Raw genomic sequence first — 21,390 nt, 5'->3', positions numbered from 1 at the left:
TTAATGTGAGACAAACCAGCTGCTCATTGAAGCTTTCTGGTTTGATCAGAAAAGAAAACATTGGTCCAAACACCTGAAAACACATTGTGAATTCTGTCTCAGTCTACGGATGTATCCGTGTGTTTCCGTGGTGCTGATGCTGCGCTGAGCGGACAGATGCTGAAGCATTTGAAGTGTTGGAATGTGGAAATTTCATCGCTCAAAGTTATTTTTAGCCAATTACAAGTTGAATCTGGTAGTTGGGGTTGTTAGCTAAGATATCGTCATTAAGAAGCGGCACAACTAATGTGTCTATGCGAGCTGATTTGCGATGTGCATCGCTGGCCCGGCCATTTATTTTTTAATGCACCTCTCAGATTGATTCACTGCGTGTCGTGCCCAGGGCTGGACTGGGACAAAAAAATGGGCATTTTGACTAGAGACCGGCCCACCAGGCATTAAAGCCATAAAGCCTTTGAATGAAAGCAGACGCTGTTGTGACAGTGATGTACAGTCTTGTTGGTATATGTATGATTTCTATACATTTTACATCAGATAAAAACTTTGGTTGTAAGATTCAGATAATTATTTAATAAAAGTGAGACATTTTAAATGAGAATAAGAAAGAAAAGTATTTCTTTGTGCCCCCCTCTCCCTGTTAATGCCCTACCTGCCCCCCTGGCAACACTTTGCTAGACCCGCCCCTGCACAGTTACCAGCTGTCAGCTACCTAAAAAAGGATCCTGGTGTTATTTGTCTCTCAGAAACAGTTCATAACTTCAACTCATCCATGTCACCTAAAAGGTAAACCTGTTTCTCCATCACAGCTCTGATGGTTCAGTAAGGACATCTCCTGGTTTCATCTTCATGTTTCCCTCTCACCACATATCCAAACCATATCATGACCAATGTTGCCTCTAATGTTTCATGTGTCTGAGCAAACACACAAACTCCCTGAGCGTCCCCTGGACCACTGTGAGCAACAGCAGACGTGTGCACTGTGGTCACGCCAGCATCCAAGTTACATGTTTATTAAAATAATCAAATTACAGCATTTACATTTATGTTAGACGACTTTTAATTAACTGCTTTACAATGACAATTTAAACAAATCTAGTTCCTGACCTGTAGCATGTTAACACTACTGGAAGGAAAAATAACTTGAACTCCAATTTTGAAAACACAACTTTCTTTCTTTCTTTTTTTTTAAATAAAGCTCTGACTTGTATGAGTCTGTGGTCTGGGAGAGAGTCTGTAACTCTGTCTGCAAAATACAGTAAATAATGAGCAATGTTGGGCAATTAATTATATAGTTACTTCTTCAAAAAAGTTACTGAGTTATGCAAACAACAAAGTGTTTTGCAGCTGTTTACCTAAAAATGCAGCCAAGGTGTTTTTAAACAAACATTTCAAACTATTTACAGAACAATCAGCTGTTCTGCATCAAATTTGATGCCACACAAATTATTTGTGCCGCTCCAAAAAATAATTTGTGTCCACTATGAGATGAAGGAGAACAACAGCCTGATACCTGCAGGCCTGACAACAGGAGATGTGTCACTGCTGTAACACCTGTAACACTCAGCAGGCGCCTCATTGTTCTGACACACACAACAACACTACTGACTACACTACACACTGACTACACACTAACTACACACTGACTACACACTAACTACACACTAACTACACAAGATTTGTGCTAAACGTCTCAAATCTCTCACATCTCAAAACACGCCGTCACTCCTAAAACTTCCCCCTCCCTAAACACCTAAATACCATGTTGCCTTATCATTTTTTGATTGGTCCACGTGGTACATTTTTCCACCAATAGGAAAGGCTGGGCGGGGGTTTGGTTTCCAAATATAAACAACGACAGTATTCAGGAAGAAAAACAAACATTGCAGATATTTTTATCATAACTCTGGTTTTACGTGGCCGATCAACACAATTTAAAAACTGGTATAAAGTCCACACTTTGTCCGTCAGTTGTTCCGTCTGTCCTGCTCACATCTCCAATGGTTGTACACGTTGTCATTAACGTGGCTTCACTCCACATCAGCCGCTTTGCTAAAACACCGGCACATAAGGACGCTGTCACAGCCTGTCAACGACGTTGATCAGCTGCGTCTGTGGGATAAGATGGCATCTTTCTAATCCCATACAGGAGCAGCCAGTCACTCACTGACTAACACTGCAAAACACGATTGTTAAAGTTTTAATGTTAATTTCAATTCAGGTCAGCTTTTGTTTGTGCGCAACGCAGATTCTCTGTGCGCAGAGACGTGCCAGCAGTGCGCTATTGCCCGCAGTTTTTACAGCTGTGGCTCCAGCAAACATCAGCTGATACTAGAAATTAATATTAAATAAATTCTAACAACAGCTGATCAAGCTAAAACGTGCTGCTGTTGTTTAGCGCGATATCCGCTGGTTTCCTCTTTCTGGCGCAAAGTGGGCGATAAACAAACAAGAGAGAAAAGCCGATCAGCTGATCATTGATCAGTTTCATGATTGAAGTAGCAACAGGAGAACTGCGGTCAAGTGAGCCCTCACTTACGAAGTCACAGTCAAGCTAGCCGCCCCGCCAGCCGCACCGAAAATGTGGTTGCACTACTCTTACGCATATTACGGTATAGGTGCCGACTGGTTTAGAAACGCAGTGTTTTGTGTCCTGACACTATTTTACTTCACAATCCACTCCCAGTTTTGGTTTATCTCCACTTTCCCCCCTGTGATCCACAGCCCAAATTACTGTATGATTCAGAGAAAATTAACAATAAAATTTACCCAATTTACTCAACTGTACTCTTAATATTCTCATCTTTGAGCTCAGATTACAGGAAAACTGTAAGAGGTGACGCAGATATTTTACTGGATTATGACTCTGGGCCATCTCCACTCTTCACCCTGTGATCCACAGCCAAATATACTGTACGGTTTCTGAGATTGCTGTGTTGACAGAGTATGATAAAGGCTAAGAAAATATACTGCCTAAAATAATATCAAAGTTATACAACAAATTACAAAATTGCCACATCTGCTGTTATTGCCATGTGTTAGTCATAGAAAATACATATCATTGTAATATCATCAGTAAAAGAAATACTCCCACTATGTAAGACATGTTTTTAAATTCAGTTAATAAATATTGTTATAAATGTAAATTGTTATAAATATAAATATTGTAATAAATGTAGGACCCTCCAGGGGTTAAAGACATAATGCAAAGCATGTTTGTTTCTTATTGCTTACAAATGTGTTTGCCTTTAACATAATTTACATTTCATTTATACATTTTCACAGACGAAACAATAAAAGAGGTTTCCTGAACTGTTCTTGATGGCCCAAATTTTGAATCCTTTTGAGGGTGATGCATTATCCAAGAAAGTGGGAAATTTGTTCATTGATCTCTGACCCTCGCTGACTATGACGCCTCCTAATTCTGCTTCCAGCCTTGTTGATTAATTTGTTCTTCCTTTTGGCATCCCTGTCACTGATGCTGTCACCAGTTGTACACAGCATCTCTGTTTGTCCACCAGTCTAATCTGTAATTCAGGTGAACTCAGAATTACATGTATCTTTGTAATGTTTCAAAAAATATACACTATATGTTGATGGGCATTGTCACACTTTTCTTTCCGTTATAAGTAAGAATCTCTATGGTTTTAATGACAATTCATATACAGATTGTGGAGGACATTTAATTCAACATTCAAAAAAGTTCCTCATCAGCAGACTGTAGTACAATTTCAGCCCACCGTTAATAAACCCATCCAATGCAGGGTTATCAGAGAAATTATGCAAATGTTATGTTTTCATGTACTGGTAATCTATTTATCATTTATCATGATTCCTGCTCTGATGATTACTTTCTTCTACTTCTGTAATTTTAATAGATAAAAGATCTTGAACATTAAGCTCCAAACAGGATGAGTGAGGAAGACCACAGAGGAGAATCATGGATGTAGTAAAAGAATACATGCAGTTGTTGTTTTTTTCATGGTGGAGGAGCAACTTCTGATACTATCTTAAAGAAAAAACACATCAAATTGAAGAGTAAAAATAATGACAACAATATGTCTACATTTTTTTTATTAATTCCTTAAAGTAAATGCAGTCTTGTCATGGTCAGAGTTGCCCACTCATATTTAACTAATTCAAATACAATTACTGCATATCAATGCTTATGTTCTAATAAAAGGCATTGTTTAATACTTCTTCCATGACAACCCAAATAAATCAATGAGAGGGAAACGGGAAGATTAGTAATCAGGCAAGGTTTACTGTTCATTTACCATGCCCTGATAACAGTAAGCTTAACAAAAGAAAAATGTTGGGGACGAGAACCGGGCGGCTGAGCCAGATCAAAGACATTACTAAAACAAAAAGACGCCAACAGCTTCCCTAAAGTGGAAATAAAATAATATGCAAAACAAAAGGCCTGTGTACCTGCTTGACACATACAGTGGGGCAAAAAAGTATTTAGTCAGCCACCGATTGTGCAAGTTCCCCCACCTAAAATGATGACAGAGGTCAGTAATTTGCACCAGAGGTACACTTCAACTGTGAGAGACAGAATGTGGAAAAAAAATCCATGAATCCACATGGTAGGATTTGTAAAGAATTTATTGGTAAATCAGGGTGGAAAATAAGTATTTGGTCAATAACAGAAATACAGCTCAATACTTTGTAACATAACCTTTGTTGGCAATAACAGAGGTCAAACGTTTACTATAGGTCTTTACCAGGTTTGCACACACAGTAGCTGGTATTTTGGCCCATTCCTCCATGCAGATCTTCTCGAGAGCAGTGATGTTTTGGGGCTGTCGCCGAGCAACACGGACTTTCAACTCCCGCCACAGATTTTCTATGGGGTTGAGGTCTGGAGACTGGCTAGGCCACTCCAGGACTTTCAAATGCTTCTTACGGAGACACTCCTTTGTTGCCCGGGCGGTGTGTTTTGGATCATTGTCATGTTGGAAGACCCAGCCTCGTTTCATCTTCAAAGTTCTCACTGATGGAAGGAGGTTTTGGCTCAAAATCTCACGATACATGGCCCCATTCATTCTGTCCTTAACACGGATCAGTCGTCCTGTCCCCTTGGCAGAAAAACAGCCCCATAGCATGATGTTTCCACCCCCATGCTTCACAGTAGGTATGGTGTTCTTGGGATGCAACTCAGTATTCTTCTTCCTCCAAACACGACGAGTTGAGTTTATACCAAAAAGTTCTACTTTGGTTTCATCTGACCACATGACATTCTCCCAATCCTCTGCTGTATCATCCATGTGCTCTCTGGCAAACTTCAGACGGGCCTGGACATGCACTGGCTTCAGCAGCGGAACACGTCTGGCACTGCGGGATTTGATTCCCTGCCGTTGTAGTGTGTTACTGATGGTGACCTTTGTTACTTTGGTCCCAGCTCTCTGCAGGTCATTCACCAGGTCCCCCCGTGTGGTTCTGGGATCTTTGCTCACCGTTCTCATGATCATTTTGACCCCACGGGATGAGATCTTGCGTGGAGCCCCAGACCGAGGGAGATTATCAGTGGTCTTGTATGTCTTCCATTTTCTGATGATTGCTCCCACAGTTGATTTTTTCACACCAAGCTGCTTGCCTATTGTAGATTCACTCTTCCCAGTCTGGTGCAGGTCTACAATACTTTTCCTGGTGTCCTTCGAAAGCTCTTTGGTCTTGGCCATGGCGGAGTTTGGAGTCTGACTGTTTGAGGCTGTGGACAGGTGTCTTTTATACAGATGATGAGTTCAAACAGGTGCCATTCATACAGGTAACGAGTGGGGGACAGAAAAGCTTCTTACAGAAGACGTTACAGGTCTGTGAGAGCCAGAGATTTTCCTTGTTTGAGGTGACCAAATACTTATTTTCCACCCTGATTTACCAATAAATTCTTTACAAATCCTACCATGTGGATTCATGGATTGTTTTTTCACATTCTGTCTCTCACAGTTGAAGTGTACCTCTGGTGCAAATTACTGACCTCTGTCATCATTTTAGGTGGGGGAACTTGCACAATCGGTGGCTGACTAAATACTTTTTTGAGTTAGATTTAAAACCGTTGTAATTGATTACAATGAATGTTCTCATAAGAAGAATTATTTGAATTTAGTTACTATTGTCTTGTTGAAACACAGGTCGCATATTTGTGGAAACAACAGGAAACGGAAGTTGTTGTTTCTGTGGTCCCATCTCAGATTAGAGGTAACAACTTTGTCATACGTCACAGTGAGTTCCTGACCCTTAGACCACACAGCTGGCTTGTTGGAGAGGTATGTAAACTAGTTATTTAAAAAAAAAAAGTATTGCATAAGGTTAACGTTAAAGCTGGGGCAGGACATTAGTTTTTCCCTACACATTCAGTAAGTACTACTTTAGATCGACATTCCAGGCATATCCTCATGACTGAATACTGAGTATACGTAAGTAAAAAAAATCTTTATTAACCTTTGTATTCCAAAACTTTATCATGTTTACAAAGTAATAAAAGGTTATTTATTAAACTCCTCAGGTCATTGAAAGTCTCCTGCACCACTGGGCCATTCGGCTAAATCAGGGGAATAATATCTACATTATGAACCACTACACGAGCGGTGTGATCCTCTATGGAGAGAGAGAACTAATCAGGAGACAAAGCTTGTCCAAGGTAAAAAATTTTTTATATATTCTAGAATTAATTTTTTAAAAGTTAATTAATGTCTCAAAATGGAAACGGTATTGTTGCAAATTTGTAATTAATTCCTAATATGTCACAGGTGAACTTTGACAACTACGGAGCCGTTTTATCCTTTGTGAACATTGGAAATATACACTGGAAGTTTCTGGTTAGTATGAGCAGCATTTCTGTGAAAACAGTTTGTTTCAATAACACATTATTCATAATTTATGTACTTTTTAAATTTATATATCTATCGCAGTACATAAATGCAGATGACAGCTGTCTGTATTTGGTCGATCCTTCAAGAAACTCTTTGGAGCAGGAAGAGTCTGACCGTGCAGCCAAAAGAGTCCGGTAATTATGCGTTATTACATGTATATAATAACATGAAGTATTAGAGAAGTGACAGGAGGACTTAGGAGGTCTTTTTCTAAAGGTGAACGCATGGTTGTAGATGAAAGTTTAATAAAATCTGTGGTTATCAGTTCTTTAAAGAATTTAAAAAAATAATTCAAAATTACTCACATATGTAATTTTAAATAATAAAAAAACCACTGACAGTGTTTAAGCAGTGATACATTTGAGACAGTTAACATTTGTAGATTTAAAAGAACATGTTAATAAGTTTGATACTTCATCTAACATAATGTAGAGCACAGGGCTTTCTGACACACCATTAAAAACAGTGATATGTACTATATGTGTCTTTTTCTGTGTGACTTTTATCTTTCATTATTATATAAATGTGATATATGTTATGTTCACAAAGTGAATACTTCAAAATGAGGAGGACATGCTACAACAAAACAGACTGGGTGAATGTGAGACTTCGAGGAGGAGTACTGACACATCCATTTCAACGGGATGGTTCTAGCTGAGGAGTAATGGTCATCATGGTATGGCACCACATTGATGCAATAATATTTTTCTGTGAAATTAGATAAGAAGATGGGGTGGGGGAAGTTAAAATAATCTTAAAAGGTTAAATTGTGTAAACAGGAAGTGTTTGCAGATGTTTTCAATTAATTGTTTTTGGGTTTTTTTATTTCAGATGGTCAAAGAAGTAATGGAAGCATTCCCAAATAAACCAGAAATGACATTTTTGACGACAAAAAACGAGATGGCCCAGGCACGAAGGACATTTGCACAGACAATACTTGAGGCCTCTGGTGTGTAATATCTTCTTCAAATGGACATATTTATTTGTGTCAAACTGATGAACACTAACATATATATATATATATATATATTTATTTACTTATTTTAGTATTTGACAGTGACAACAACTGTGCCATGTGTGCAACGGTGAAACCACCTAATCCAGGACCCTCCATCACTGACTGGGTATAGTATTTTTTTAAATAGTTTTATGTTATCTACAACAAAGTATTTGACTCTGTGTCTTTAATGATTGTAATTGATTAAAACATAGAATTATTTACGTAATGTGTTTATGAAAGTTCATGTTTTTGTTTACAGATCCAGTGTGATAACTGCAACCACTGGTTCCATTCTGAAGGCCTGGACATGACAAATGAACAGCTGAGCAGTGCTCAGAAGACAGAGTGGAAGTGTGTGCTTTGTGTAACCTAATTCCACATGCAGTGAAAGCTACTTGAATAATCTGCTTATAGTTGTTATTGGTGTTTTGAGGAACACATGTGTAAAACACAATGTGTATAACATTCTTGCTTTGTGCTCGTACTTCAAGTATTTCCTTTTTGATTTTTTTGGGTTGATTTGTGTGATGACAGATAATGAATAACAATATATCTAAACTGTGTAGTAGTAATATGAGAAATCAGTAATCTGAGAAATGTAATTTCTCACCCTGACCGGTTGAGGCAGATGGCCCCGCCCCTCCCTGAGCCTGGTTCTGCCGGTGGTTTCTTCCTGTTAAAAGGGAGTTTTTCCTTCCCACTGTTGCTCATAGGGGCTCATATGATTGTTGGGTTTTTCTCTGTATGTATTATTGTAAGGTTTAACTTATTATGTAAGTGCCTTAAGGTGGCTATTGTTGTGATTAAGCACTGAATAAATAATGTCTAAAACTAAAGTTGCTACTTGAGGTGGTGTGTGAATGACATTTTGAAAAATTTAAATTGTGTGTGGAAAGAAATTTCTTGTAGTTAAGCAAATACTTCAATGAACTCATTTTGTTTGGTAATGGAATAGGATTTAATTTTATCAGAAATCCATACAGTAATTGTTGCTGTGGATGACAGGGTGCAGAGTGGGGGTCACCCAGAGTCATAATCCAGTGAGATATCTGTGTCACCTCTTATAGTTTTCCTGCAATCTGAGCTCAAAGATTAGAATATATAGAGTACAGTAGAGTAAATTGGGTAAATTCTGCTATCAATTTTCTCAAAAACTGTACAGTAATTTTGGCTGTGGATCACAGGGTGAAGAGTGGAGATGGCCTAGATTTAGAATCCAGTGAAATATCTGTGTCACCTCTTACAGTTTTCCTGTAATCTGAGCTCAAAGATGAGGACATTAAGAGTACAGTTGAGTAAATTGGGTAAATTTTATTGTTAATTTTCTCTGAATCATACAGTAATTTGGGCTGTGGATCACAGGGGGGAAAGTGGAGATACACTAAAACTGGGAGTGGATTGTGAAGTAAAATAGTGTCAGGACAGAAAACACTGCGTTTCTAAGCCAGTCTTCACCCATACCGTAATATACGTAAGAGTAGTGCAACCACATTCTCGGTGCGGCTGGCGGAGCGGCTAGCTTGACTGTGACTTCGTAAGTGAGGGCTCACTTGACCGCAGTAACAGGAGAGAGAGGAGAAGAGGCATCTGTGCAGCGTAAACACAGAATAAATCCAGCTTTGTGTCTTTTTCATTGTAGCTGAAGTCCGGTGTTCTGGGAATCCATCCTACCTGGCCTGGGACAAACTGCGTTCCTTCTCAGCTCAACACAAAACGAGTAATATTTTCTCTGAATGTGGGACGATTCCGTTTTGTACAGGACGGTTGGCAACTCTACTAACTGACCTTATGAATAAAATAAAGTTCACTATCAGTGACATCATAGCACCCACCCAGCTGTATAGAAACTCCGTCATGCTAGCTCACGCAGTACGAGTTATTGTAACTGACGGTAAAAAGTCAGCACAACAAAATAAACTCCACCTAAACTTGGTTTATATCTGACCCAGACAGACTGCAGGTCATAACTTCTTACCCGAAGTTCAGTTCACCTGACACTCGGACTGGCGGCCGCCTCGGGTCTCTCCTCCTCCTCCTGCCTCCCCTTCCCTCATCCACCTGTTGCCTCAGTGGAAGCTCCGCCACAGCCACCACCAAACAACAGAGTTATTGTTACACATCGACCAGCATCTGGCCAATCCACCACCTCTCACTGTTTATACCGTTACAAAAATAAAATAAAATAAAAAAATCATTGACCCATAAAAACGAAAAATCACAGTCCAGCTATGGTCGTGCCATCAGTTAACCCTTTGTGTGCCAGCTGCAGCGTGCCCGGGGTTGCCGACCCCTGATATTACCATATTGTGTGTGTATAACCTCTTTTTAAGTTTTGTGGATATGATACATGGTTATGCTGAGGACATGTCGGCCAGTTTCCACTGGAAATGCCTTTTGGTTAAACTGTCAGCGAGGAGTTTGCATTTGCACTGTTATGTTTTTATATAACTTTAATGCAGATAAAAAACAGCTGCTTGTTTAAGTGAAAATACACTGATGTTTTTTTTGCACTAATAAAGTTGTGGCGTTGTAAAGTATTTTGTCTCGTGTCAGTTATATCGTTATCGCAAATTTTCAAATGTATATCGTGATAAATATTTTTGGCCATGTCCCCCTGCTCTAACCAGGACCATTGCCATCTTCCTGTTTCAGGTAAAGCAAGCCCATCACAGAGCCCTGGCATCCCCGCCCACCGCCTGTTTGACCCGATGCACCTGAGGTCAGTCAGGTCCACACCTCCAGACTCACTAACAGCTTCCTCCCCTGGGCCATCAGACTGCTAACAAACCCCACCCCTCTCCACCCACCCACGAATCATCACTCAGGCCACTCAGACTCTATTCGCCTCCAAGTACAACTATTTTGTTTCCTCCTTGATTGTATATATTTACACTGTATGTCATTTATTCCTGCTGTCTGCTATTTCTGTTTTATTCTGGCACAGTTGGCGCAGAGAACCTGGACGATGAACTAAAAAGTTACACCGAGCCTCAGAATAAGATGGTTTATTTTGAACAAGGACTTATGCAAAGCTGCTCTAGCAGAGTCTGAACTAAGAAAGCTAAAGAATTTGTGTCCAAGTACACTTTTAAAAAGCCAGTAAAGCCTCAATTAGTTTCAAACTGTGAATCATGCAAAGCTGCTCCAGACTCCAAGCATGAAAAACTGGCACTGAGCATGAGCAGAAAGGGTTTCTTTAAATAAAACATTCAAATTTGGGTTACGTTATCTGTCTTTAATGAAATGAAGAATAGAATTCATCCAAACTTGAGGACGGCTGCTGGAGCCTGGATGTTAGTCTGTGCGCTGGTGTTACTTTAATCCTAAAAGCAGAGGCCTGTGGGCCCCGTTCATGTAGGTGTTGCTCTGTAATTAGCAGCTGGTGTCTCTGCGTTATAATCCCGATTTGTAATCCGTCTGTTCGGCCTGTTTTTTTCCGTCTTTGACCTGAACTCAGAAAAAGACGACTTTAACCACCGAGCTGTTATTCCGACATCGTCTCCATCTGCTATTCAGAGCTGTTCCCAACATGAGCGGTATTATCACACGCCGTCCATTAAGATGTCTTTAAATGACAAAGCAGCAGTTTTCCTCAGGGTGTTTCCGTGTGTGTGTGCGCACGCTCGGCTACTGTACTCCCACATTATAATAACATAATCCCAGAGATTTGGCCTGACAGCGAGACAGTATGCTGCCGATTTTAACTGACAGCGGGGAATTATCATCATCACACACTTCACAGACGGCGAGACATGTGTTATTACTGCTGCCGTGAGCGTCAACGTTTGGCCCGCGGACCTTCACCCGGACACTGGAAGCTCGACTCTCTAATCTCCACCAGTAAACCTTCTACATATATACAGCAGACGATTTTCTGCTGCACGGCCCTCGTCTCTTAGCCCCTCCCCTCCACCCTTTGAGACCTATTTGATTTAGGAGTAACAACATCAGGCAAGTCAAATGCTTTTCTTACAAAGGGGATCTATACTGCTGCTCCGACATTCCACTTTCTTTTATAAATGTTGCTCAGATATTGGCTGAAACTCAGCAGGACCAAATCCTCGATGATGAGAGTGAATGGAGCTAAAATGATTTCCTGTTTTAAAACACCAAAGCCTGCATTTTATTGCAGTTATCAGCCATGGAAAATTACATTTATGTCCTTTAGTTTTCCCTCAGAGTGAACCGATTGGATCCTACTGGATAGTGTAGTAGTAAGACTACATGCCTTTGGAGTGGGAGTTGCAAGTTCAATTCCAGCTGTGTGGAGGAGGGGACCACTCTCACGGCTAGAGATTGATGAGGGACATCACGCTACGGCAAGGAGGAGCCAGGACGGCAGGTCAGGGGGGAGACGCCATCACCCCCACCCTGAGAATGGGTATCAAGCCCCAAATGATAGGATCATGAACTAGCCTGTTTCCTGTTGTGTGATGGTATCAGGTCCTGCAAGCCCTCACCTGTTGTGTAGGTACCTGATGAGTTTATATAAAACACATTCATTCTGCTTCTGTTGTTCATGAACAAACATTATTTTATGATCTGCATTCTTGCTTCATCCTGCGTCTTTGATGTGTGTTGTTCCTGGATTTCAGCCACTATGAGGCCCTTCTGTGTAACTGAGGGAACGTGACAGTTAAACTTTGCCCAACTTCATTAACTAGAACTAAAATGAATATGCTAAATGGCTACTGACAGCATGGACTGCTTTCACTCTACTTGCACAAACATGATGCTTTATTTAAAATGAAGATGTTGCAGAGGTCGCCGAGTCCTTTATAAAGTTTTGAGCCACCTGTGCGACACCAGCGTCCGGCATACGGACGTCCTGGACCGTCCGCAGGAAGCAGCAGCCGCCTGCTGCCAGATAATACACGCAGATCTACTTTAATACAAAGAAATCTCGTATTATTCCACCCGTTACGTAAAAGGATGAGATTATCGATATGCAGATTAACGAGCGCCCAATCATATTTCAGCATATCGCCCCGCCCTCCCCTCAAACCATAGGAGCCTTCAGGCGTGCAGATAAAAATAGAAACCTGCAGTTTAGTTGTTAGATTTTAGTCTTTATTGTACTATTTCTTTTCTTGACAATTTGCTAGCGGACATGTGAAAACTTGGACCAACAAAACATCATTATTATTATTATTATTTTAATTACAGCATAATCGTCGGTAATAGTGAGAAGATGTTTTTAAAAAATAAAAACAAAAGAAGAATTGAAACCAAACGGGAACAAAACAAACAAAAAGAAACAGTTTGACTTTAATATTCAATGATGGATTTTCTTTTTTTTTTTTTTTCCTTTGTTTTAAATTCATGTACACAATATAACAGTCTAAAAACATTAAACACACAGAGCTGAAGACATTGCAGTGTTGGTGGGGAAGTGGCAGTCCTTGGGGCGGTTTATATATGGAAGCAACATGGTCCTGCTGTACTGTCAAATATCTACGGGGGGCAAAGATGGGGAGGAAGAAGAAGAGGAGGAGGAAGAGGAGGAGGAGAGGGGGGACTACAAACCAAAATGGCCGTCGATATAAAACTAACAGTCTTTTTCTCTCTCTCTTTTTTTTTTTTTTTTTTTATGTAATCCACCAATCAGGAGTCGGCAGAGCTTCGGGAAGAGAAGGGGGAGGAAAGTGGAATGTCTCGATTTTCATTTTTTATTCTTCATTTTCTCTCGTAGACAATATAAAATCTCACAGACAAGCAAAGAAAGGATTAAGAAAAGAAAAAGACTGGATGTTTGTATCGGACAGAGGGGGTGGATGGATGAAGGATGGATGGATGACGGATGGATGGACAAAAAGAAGGGCTTGAATTATTGCTTTCCGAGTAATCATTTTTCTTCTCATCTACATGAATTGCATCTTTCTCTCCGTCTCTCATGTTGGTTTGATAACACGTGATTACTCCATTTATTGGGAGGGATGAAGGGAGAGAGGAGGAGGACGGGGAGGAAATAAGAGGACAAGAAAGTGGAGGAGTTGGGGGGTGGGGGTGGGGCTCAGAGCTCCTTGCTCAGCGAATCCCGGGCAGTTCTAATCCTCTTTGTGTGGCCTCACACGTTTCCCGCCTTTTTGTCTGGTAAATGATAACAGAAGAGATCGAAAAAAAGGATTAAAAAATTGGAAAAAAGAAGAAGCAACAGTCACATAAAAGGGTTAAATGCTGCACGTGTGTTCAGTGGTTTAGTACGAGGAGGTTGGTCTCACAGGACGCACACAGAGCAGAACAACACAACACAACGACAGCTGACGAGGACAACAATGAGTCGTCACATCATGGAGGATCACGTGACAGCTACTCTACCTGTGCTTGTGCTCTTTGTGCTCTTGACCTTGAGGAGGAGATTTGCCCTCTAGTAAATAAACCCGACCACCCACTGCAGCCTGTCTTTGCCTCGCTCACACAGAAAACCCTCCGAGAGCGAGTGAGGGAGGAGAGTCTGTCCAGACCCAGCTTTTCTCTCCCGTTGCTGTCTCAGCTACAGCTAGTGAGAGCTAGAAGCCACCTGAGGATCGAGGTCAGAGGTCGAAGCGCTGTGACAAAACCGGTGCCTTAAACGTGATTCGTGTAAAACTAGCAGCAGGAAGCACAGGAGCTTGTGCGATCACGGAGCTGCGTTTTCACGTAATTCCAGTTTGAACCACAAGATGGAGCCGCGAGTCAGCACGGTATCCAATCTGATCCGAATCCAGCACACGTCCGAAAGACGGACTCAGCACATCAAGTCCTGTTTAACGCCTCGAGACGTTTTTCACCGTCGCCACCTCTGCGTTTTGAGACCGGATGTGATGCGTGAGCACACAAACTGAAGCACACTGCAAGCTCATTGGATTAACATCCTTTTCTGAGTCCAACATGGCCGTAATTTACTAAATTAACTCCTTGCTTTATTTTGCCAACATTAAAAGGCTTTTAAAACATTTCTGCATCACTGATTCCCAAAGTGTGAGCTGCAGCTCCCTGCAGAAAGAACGCAGCTTTAAGGCACTTGTGCACTGGCTTCACTTCAGACCCAAAAGATGCGTTTTTATATTATCAATGCAGTGACGGTTACAATAACACTTCATGCACTGAACTTGAGAGTTTCCACAAATTAATCTTCCTGCGTTATCGAAGGCAGTTTGGACTTGCACAGCATCCATATGGGAAATAACAGAAGCCAACTCTGTACTGGCCGGAGAAGAAAGGAGGTTTAAATGCACAAACATGGTAATTCTGTTACTACAGATGTAAAGACATCTGAGTCTTTCTCTAAGAGCTGTGCCACATCATTTATTTGGTTTCCAAACCTCTCACCTTCTCTGCTCATCACACACTGAGCCTTAAAAAGCTGCCAAATTGCTGCAGCATTTTCAGTTGGAAGCTCCACCAGTATGTCAACCAAGCAGCCAGTTAGAGGGCTGGAAACTGAATGCACAACGCCGAAGTGCCAAAAACAGAGTCGGTGTTAAAATGTGCAACTTTACATCAGAAAGAAGCACGTTTACAGCCTGATACAGACACTGGTCTCACCACCAATTAGGGGTTAGGGGCGTGGCCTCTTTGACTGACAGGTGGACGGTGACACAGGTGGCTGTAGGTGCTAGTGGTCTGCTAGGCTTCACCTCAGCTAACTGGAGTCCCTGAACTGGACCTCTGGGTTGCGTTTGTGATGTTTGAGCCTTTTGGAGTATTTTTAATGGCATCATGTGACCAATAATACGGCTGCTGTGAGGTCATTCATGCTAGCAGACGGTCCATGAAGTCTGAGCTCCAGTTTTGCTGAGTGAAATTTTAGATGCTTCATCCAAAAATCTAAACTAATTATCAGAGCTGAAATTTTCATCTGTTTTGGTATGGCATTTATTTCCATGCTGGTTCTTTGTGCCACCAAATAAAAACCCTTTACTGAGCGTTTCAGCAGAGCCCAGCTGCTGGTGTCGCAGACAGCTCGGCACACTGTCCTAAACGCTGGGCGTTAAACCGAGCTCATTTTAGCAAAAGACTTGGAGCTTCAAAGAGACTCCCCGTGAACGGCACAGCAGCAGCAGGAGGAGCTGCGATCCTCTCTGCGAGCATCTGCCGGGCTGCAAGAGATCAAAGCGAGGCGCTCGCTGGACACCGAGCCTCACGTAGCGCTTGAATGAAGAGGAGGCTGGAAGTGATAAATAATGGAGGAGGAAACAGAGCACCTTCTGGTTCGCAGGCACTTCACCTCCTACTGATCAGCGTCCAGCAGCTCCTGCCGGCTCCCTGGTGGGAACGGGGGAAGTGGTGGGAACAGGAAGGAAAAGAGCAAGTCCACGGAGCAGACCGCCCCCACGTAAAGAAGAGAAAAGGCTCCAAATGTCAGGAGATGCTAAATTTCACCTCCATCGTCACACTTCCTCGTGCCTGTCCTCGATCCTCTCGTGTGTGGGTCAAAACCTACCAAAGCGACTTCAACATCAAATTAGCTCTAACGCGATGTGCCGCAGAGCAGATGATCTGATATTTACATTTTCATACAAGTCCACGAGCAGCCGGCTTCCTCCCGCGCTCGCCACCTGAGTCCCGGTCACCGTTGATGGCTTTTTGCTGCTCATCTGTGCATGAACTCTCTCTCTCTCTGCTGAACACTCGCAGGTGATTCGCTGCTGAGCAAACATCTACTCTACGACTTAAAGGGATTCAGGAAGAACTGCGTTATGTTTACCGAGCGATCGCCCAGAAAAGCTGGCATGCCTATAAATACAGTGCGTGGTTCTGTGCGTGCACCTTTCAACGTACAAGTAAACAGCGTCAATCAGTGCGTGGGCTGAATATGGAGCTGGTCACGGTTAGCCTAGCTTAGCTTAACGACTGAATGCAGGCGGGGTGAAACTGTAACCTTTCAAACAGCTTTGAACCATCAGTCCCAGCAGCTCGAGTTTGCCGTCGCACCTGTATTTCAGCAGGAGACTGCAGTGAGTCGAGCGCCAGTGTTACAGGGCTGTGGTGATATCAGAGTGTAACGCAAACGGTGACCATAAGCTAGATTTTACCCCGGCTGCGGTGCAGGTCTCTGTCACCACGGAGGCCAGCAGCTGCTTGGATTGGGGCTTCAAACAGCCACCTTCAGCTCTTTAACCTCTTATTGTACAGGTTCAGTAAGAAACATCTGTATTCACTCATCTACCTGCGCTCTCAGGTGTTTGGGCTGCTAGACTATACATCGTCTCTTCTGACCACACTATTAAACTCAGCCAAGTCTTCATGACTCTGCTCCAGGCCAATCTTTCACCAGGACTCTGACCTGCTGTGGAGCTTCATCTGAGTCTAATCACCAAAAAATGTATTACTTAAACTAAATAAATTAGATTCAATTCTTTCAAATCGTGTCTTCTTATTGAATTTCAAAGTTCAAAGGAAATCCTGTTTCAAATTCAGTAACTGCATGTTTGTTAAGTCACCTCGGCCGCAGACAAAGTTCAGTTTACATCTCAGTGCTAAACTCTGGAGCGCCTGCAGGCGTCAGCTGTTTTCCTGCTTTTCATTTGTTTTCATTCTGAATCAGATTTTTTTGTATTTGTGACATTTGAGGAGACTGCTCCTCCTCCTGCTTTCAGTCGTTGCACAAAGATAGGCTCCTCCCCTCAGAGCTCCATGATCACCACGTCTGTGCTAATCTGTGCTAACGTGTGTGTTACTTTACATTGTCACATTTCACTGCATCACGTGCGTGTGTTCCTAGTATCTGGCATCAGCATCATAGCACCCGTTTAACCCATTGTCCACACACAGCTCCTTCTCTAATTGGTCGGTTGCTGCTGACATCACGTTTTGAACAATGACCACGGCCGCCTCTCTTAGATCCCTCTTCCTCATTTCCTCCTCCTCACCCTCTCTCTGGTCATGTGAATCTTTAGCATCGTGACAACCTCCATTCTGCGGAGACTCCGCCACCCCCTGCCCTTCCCCCTTCTCCCCGCTAACAGCTAATGCTATCTGCGTCTGGCGGTCCCTGTGTGCGGCGCGTTTATTGCTATCGTTTATTAGCGCTTCTTGCCGTTTGCCGTTAGCTTCTCCATCTTTGCTGCTGCTGCTGTTCTGAGGCTCGTCAGAGTCCCGGTCGGCGTGCTCTAACTCACCGCTGTTCACGGCCGCCGTGGCGTTGATGATCTTGGCGTTGGCCTCATCTTTCACCCCTCCCGCCTCCTTGCTCTTCTTCATGGGGCTGCTCCCCGTCGTCTTCTCCTCCTCCTCCTCCTGGTGATTATGTGTGGCGTTCTCCTCCTCTGTGCCGTTGGAGCAGCCGTTCTCCCCGTTGGTCACCGGAGCTTCGGCCGTCGTCTTCTCCGGCTCCTTCTCCGGCTCCTTCGCCACCTCCGCTCCACTCTCCTCCGCTGGTGTCTTCTCAGCTGCCGTCGCTGCATCTTTGTCGTTGGCCTCTGCGATCGCTGCGGCAGCTTCGCCGTCAGCACCTCCCTCCTCTGTCGCCGCCGCTGCCTCTCCTCCCTCTCCTCCCTCTGTGGCCTCCTCCTCCTTGGCGCCCTCGCCCGTGTCCACACTGGTGGACTTGCCCTTCCGCATGATGAAGTTCTTCAGGGAAACCGCACGGCCAAAATGTGAGCGCTTGGCTTTGGCCGACTTTCCGTCTTTGCCGTCCTCTGTGGCGCCTTCCTCACCTGGAGTGGAAAAAAGCATTTGAGGTTAAAGTTCATCAGGGTGTGCATCAATTAGTCGCACAGGATTACAGCGGGTGAGTGGAAGAAGTGTTCATCAAGTGTTAGCAAATATTTATATTACTAAAAACAAATTTATTGATTAAAAATATTAGAGTCTGACCTCGTCCTTGAGGTCCAGATCTCTAAGCTTCTAACTTGTCTGATATTTTTAGTAGCTCCACCTATGGCATCAATGTAAAAATCCTCATTCTCACGTTATCGTATTCACGCCGCTGCTCACCCAGCGCGGTGCCAACATTTAATCTAATTACACTGAAGACTGTAAGTCCTTATCATATCACGTCTTATCAAATACATCCCTGTTTTCTCTTTCTTCTTGTTTTATGATTTCATTAATTTTGCTAATGTGGTCCTTTCTTACACTTGGCAAACATTCATGAAATTCATTCAATCAGGTTCTTCAAACAAAAAGACAAATGTTCATTTCCTTTTTAAGAAAACAGTTGATAAGTTGTAAAACCAAAGACAAGCTGTCGAGTCTATTTTGTAAAGTGCTTCTCATATTTCTGTAGTTTGGTTTCTTTTTTAAGATTTTCCTTCTTCTACGTTAAGGATCATTGCACGATCTGATATCGTCGTGTTGGTGTTGTTCCCAGATCATCATATTAAATGTTGTTCCAGGATCAACATTGCAAGTGACCAATCAGAATGTTGTGACGTCATACTTTTGCGACTTCGGGAAAAACTGCCGTAAAACTAAAAACTGTACTTAAGCTGCGAGAAACCGCTTCTGTCCGCCGATCAACGGACCCTGACCCTGACCCTAACCCTTTAATAAACGGTAAACGGTAAGCAGAACTGATATTGTACTTGCAAAATTTGGAATTTCATAAATGAACGAATGGCTTGGTGCGCAAAAGAATAACGTCACAACAATGTGATTGGTCACTTGCAATGTTGATCCTGGAACAACATTTTCATGATGATCTGGGAACACAAACACGACGATATCAGATCATCCAAGGATCATTACACTGTTTCTGTTGAGGTCTTTTATTGTGAAAGGCAGGAACAGGAATAAGCCCTTTTGGATAACAATGACATCATGTTATTTAAGTTTTTTTCAGGTTGTGGTGAATATTTGAGCTGCCATGTTTCCCAATGAATAAAGTTTTTCTTATCTTAAAGCAAAAAAACAAGAACAAACTTTTATTTTTAAAATTAAAACATGAAATTTCAACTCTGAACCAAAGAAGGTGGAATATTTTCTCAGCCATTAAAGAAACAAATCTCTCATTTTCACTCTGCTGTGTTCTTGTGAAGAAAGAGCAGAAAGTAAAGCTTAATTTAGTCTCTTCTGTTGACCTAAGTTATGCTGTAATTTGAATTTCACATCACCCGTTGAATATTTTATTTGGGACAATGTTCAATTACATTACCTCCCCCAGAGTTAGCAAGCCTTTAACTCCTGCGTGTCCTTGGTGGAGAGCGACAGACTGAAACGAGTGCAAACAAGCTGCCGGCTTCAGAAGCTGAATTTTTAAACGGTGTCCAACTGTGGCGCTGACAAAAACACAGCAACGCTTAAGACCTGCAGTCAGACTCTTAATACATCTCTGCTCGCTTTAACTTCCTCCAAAAGATCATGAAGCAGAAACCTGGAAATGACGACGCCCAAAGTGCAGCGATTCTCAATCTAAAGGCCAAACCCCCAGTGCAGGTCATGTGATAACTGGCGAGATATTAAATGAGTTTCATTTGGTTATAATTTTAAAAACTGGATGAGCAGAAGCGAATGGATGGATGGAGGGATTTTAAAGAGGAACCTCTAAAGTTTCAAGAGTTGATGAGCGTAACACCAACACGGTCACTCGTCACGCACGGATGCCCACACCCTGTCCTTTAGAAGAACATCTTGATGTGCAGAGTTGAAGCCGTTAAAAGGCTGCATTTATGAGTAAAACAAGCCTAAATTAAAGCAAGAGTCTGCCGAGTGTGGCTAACATTATCAGCCTTGGCTCCTCCCACATTAACGCCCACATACCTGCAGAATGCGGTTACACACCTGCAGCCACTGGACCTGCACATGCTTCACTGACAGCCTGGATAAAGACGGTTGCAACTGCTTTGGCTGGCTGACGTCAGGGTGACTGAGGTCAGATGAAGACTTCGTAAAGACCAGTTATGTTCGCGCGCTCGACTCTGCGCTGACTCACCCGAGGCCGCAGGCGTCTCCTCCTCGCCTCCGGGGTGGCACTCCGTGTTGGTGCGTTTGCTCTTGGGGATGACCCGCTTCTTGAAGGAGGTCCAGATCTCGTTGGCGTGTTGTGTCACCGTTCCACCTGCTGCCGCCGCCTTCTCCTCCTCACCTCCCTCTGCTTTCTCCTTCTCCTCCCCTCCCTCTGTCTTGCCCTCCTCTGCTCCTCCCTCTGCCTTAGCTGCTTCCTCTCCTCCCTCAGCTCCTCCTGCAGGCTCCTCAGGCTTGGCGTTTTCAGCGGAGTCTTTGTCGGAGCCCTTGGCCTTGCCGCTGATGCCGGACATGGAGGTGTCCCTCTTCAAGCCCTGGAAGGTCCAGGAGCGTTTGAGCTTCCACCTCTTCTGGCCTGACTCTTTGGAGTCAAGTGTGGAGGAGTCTCCGCCACCTCCTTCTCCCTCTGCTCCTTCCTCTTTCCCATCCTCACCTCCTCCAGTCTTCTTGTGTGCCTTCTGAGCCATGAGCTTCTTGAAGGAGTGCCAGCGCTTCATGTGCTTAGTGGTTGCTGAAGAGGCCGAGGCTTTCTGTTCCCCTTCTGCACCTCCCGCTGCTCCTCCTTCTTCTATGATGGAGTCTGCAGTGGTGTTAAGTGCTTCGGGATCTTCCAGCCGGTCCAGAGACTTG

The 21,390-nt window shown here is 43.0% G+C and overlaps 1 protein-coding gene and 1 long non-coding RNA gene across 3 annotated transcripts; one reads left to right on the top strand and one right to left on the bottom strand.

Moving 5' to 3' along the window:
• Nucleotides 1-6,428: 6,428 nt before the first annotated feature.
• LOC113036981 (uncharacterized) lies at nt 6,429-8,499 on the top strand. 2 transcript variants are annotated; one of them, XR_003274534.1, is made up of 7 exons: nt 6,429-6,640; nt 6,750-6,818; nt 6,912-7,006; nt 7,422-7,548; nt 7,704-7,821; nt 7,930-7,996; nt 8,132-8,499. It is a non-coding gene; the product is annotated as an uncharacterized LOC113036981 (long non-coding RNA). The 2 variants fall into 2 exon arrangements; XR_003274533.1 differs by having other exon boundaries at nt 7,920-7,996.
• A 4,942-nt stretch (nt 8,500-13,441) lies between these two features.
• On the bottom strand, nt 13,442-20,919 carry LOC113035964 (myristoylated alanine-rich C-kinase substrate-like). The gene is made up of 3 exons (XM_026191879.1): nt 20,729-20,919; nt 17,976-18,512; nt 13,442-13,962 (listed from the first exon to the last, which is right to left on the bottom strand). Exons 2-3 carry the CDS (start codon nt 18,415-18,417, stop codon nt 13,940-13,942), a joined length of 465 nt encoding a protein of 154 aa, XP_026047664.1. The 5' UTR covers nt 18,418-18,512; nt 20,729-20,919; the 3' UTR covers nt 13,442-13,939.
• Between the last annotated feature and the right edge of the window lie 471 nt (nt 20,920-21,390).

Source organism: Astatotilapia calliptera, chromosome 14 (genome assembly GCF_900246225.1).
Source record: "Astatotilapia calliptera chromosome 14, fAstCal1.2, whole genome shotgun sequence".
Taxonomy (NCBI): Eukaryota; Metazoa; Chordata; class Actinopteri; order Cichliformes; family Cichlidae; genus Astatotilapia; species Astatotilapia calliptera.
The sequence above is the reverse complement of the archived record's forward strand: the minus strand, read 5'-3'. Positions and strand labels throughout refer to the sequence as shown.

Bases quoted from the DNA above. Each gene is read 5' to 3' on its own strand.
- LOC113035964 (XM_026191879.1), bottom strand. From the start codon at position 18,417: ATGCGGAAGGGCAAGTCCACCAGTGTGGACACGGGCGAGGGCGCCAAG. The intron at 13,963-17,975 runs GTGAGTTAGAGC...ATCATTTACCAG, and splicing joins CACGGCGGCCGTGAACAGCG to ACAAAAAGGCGGGAAACGTG.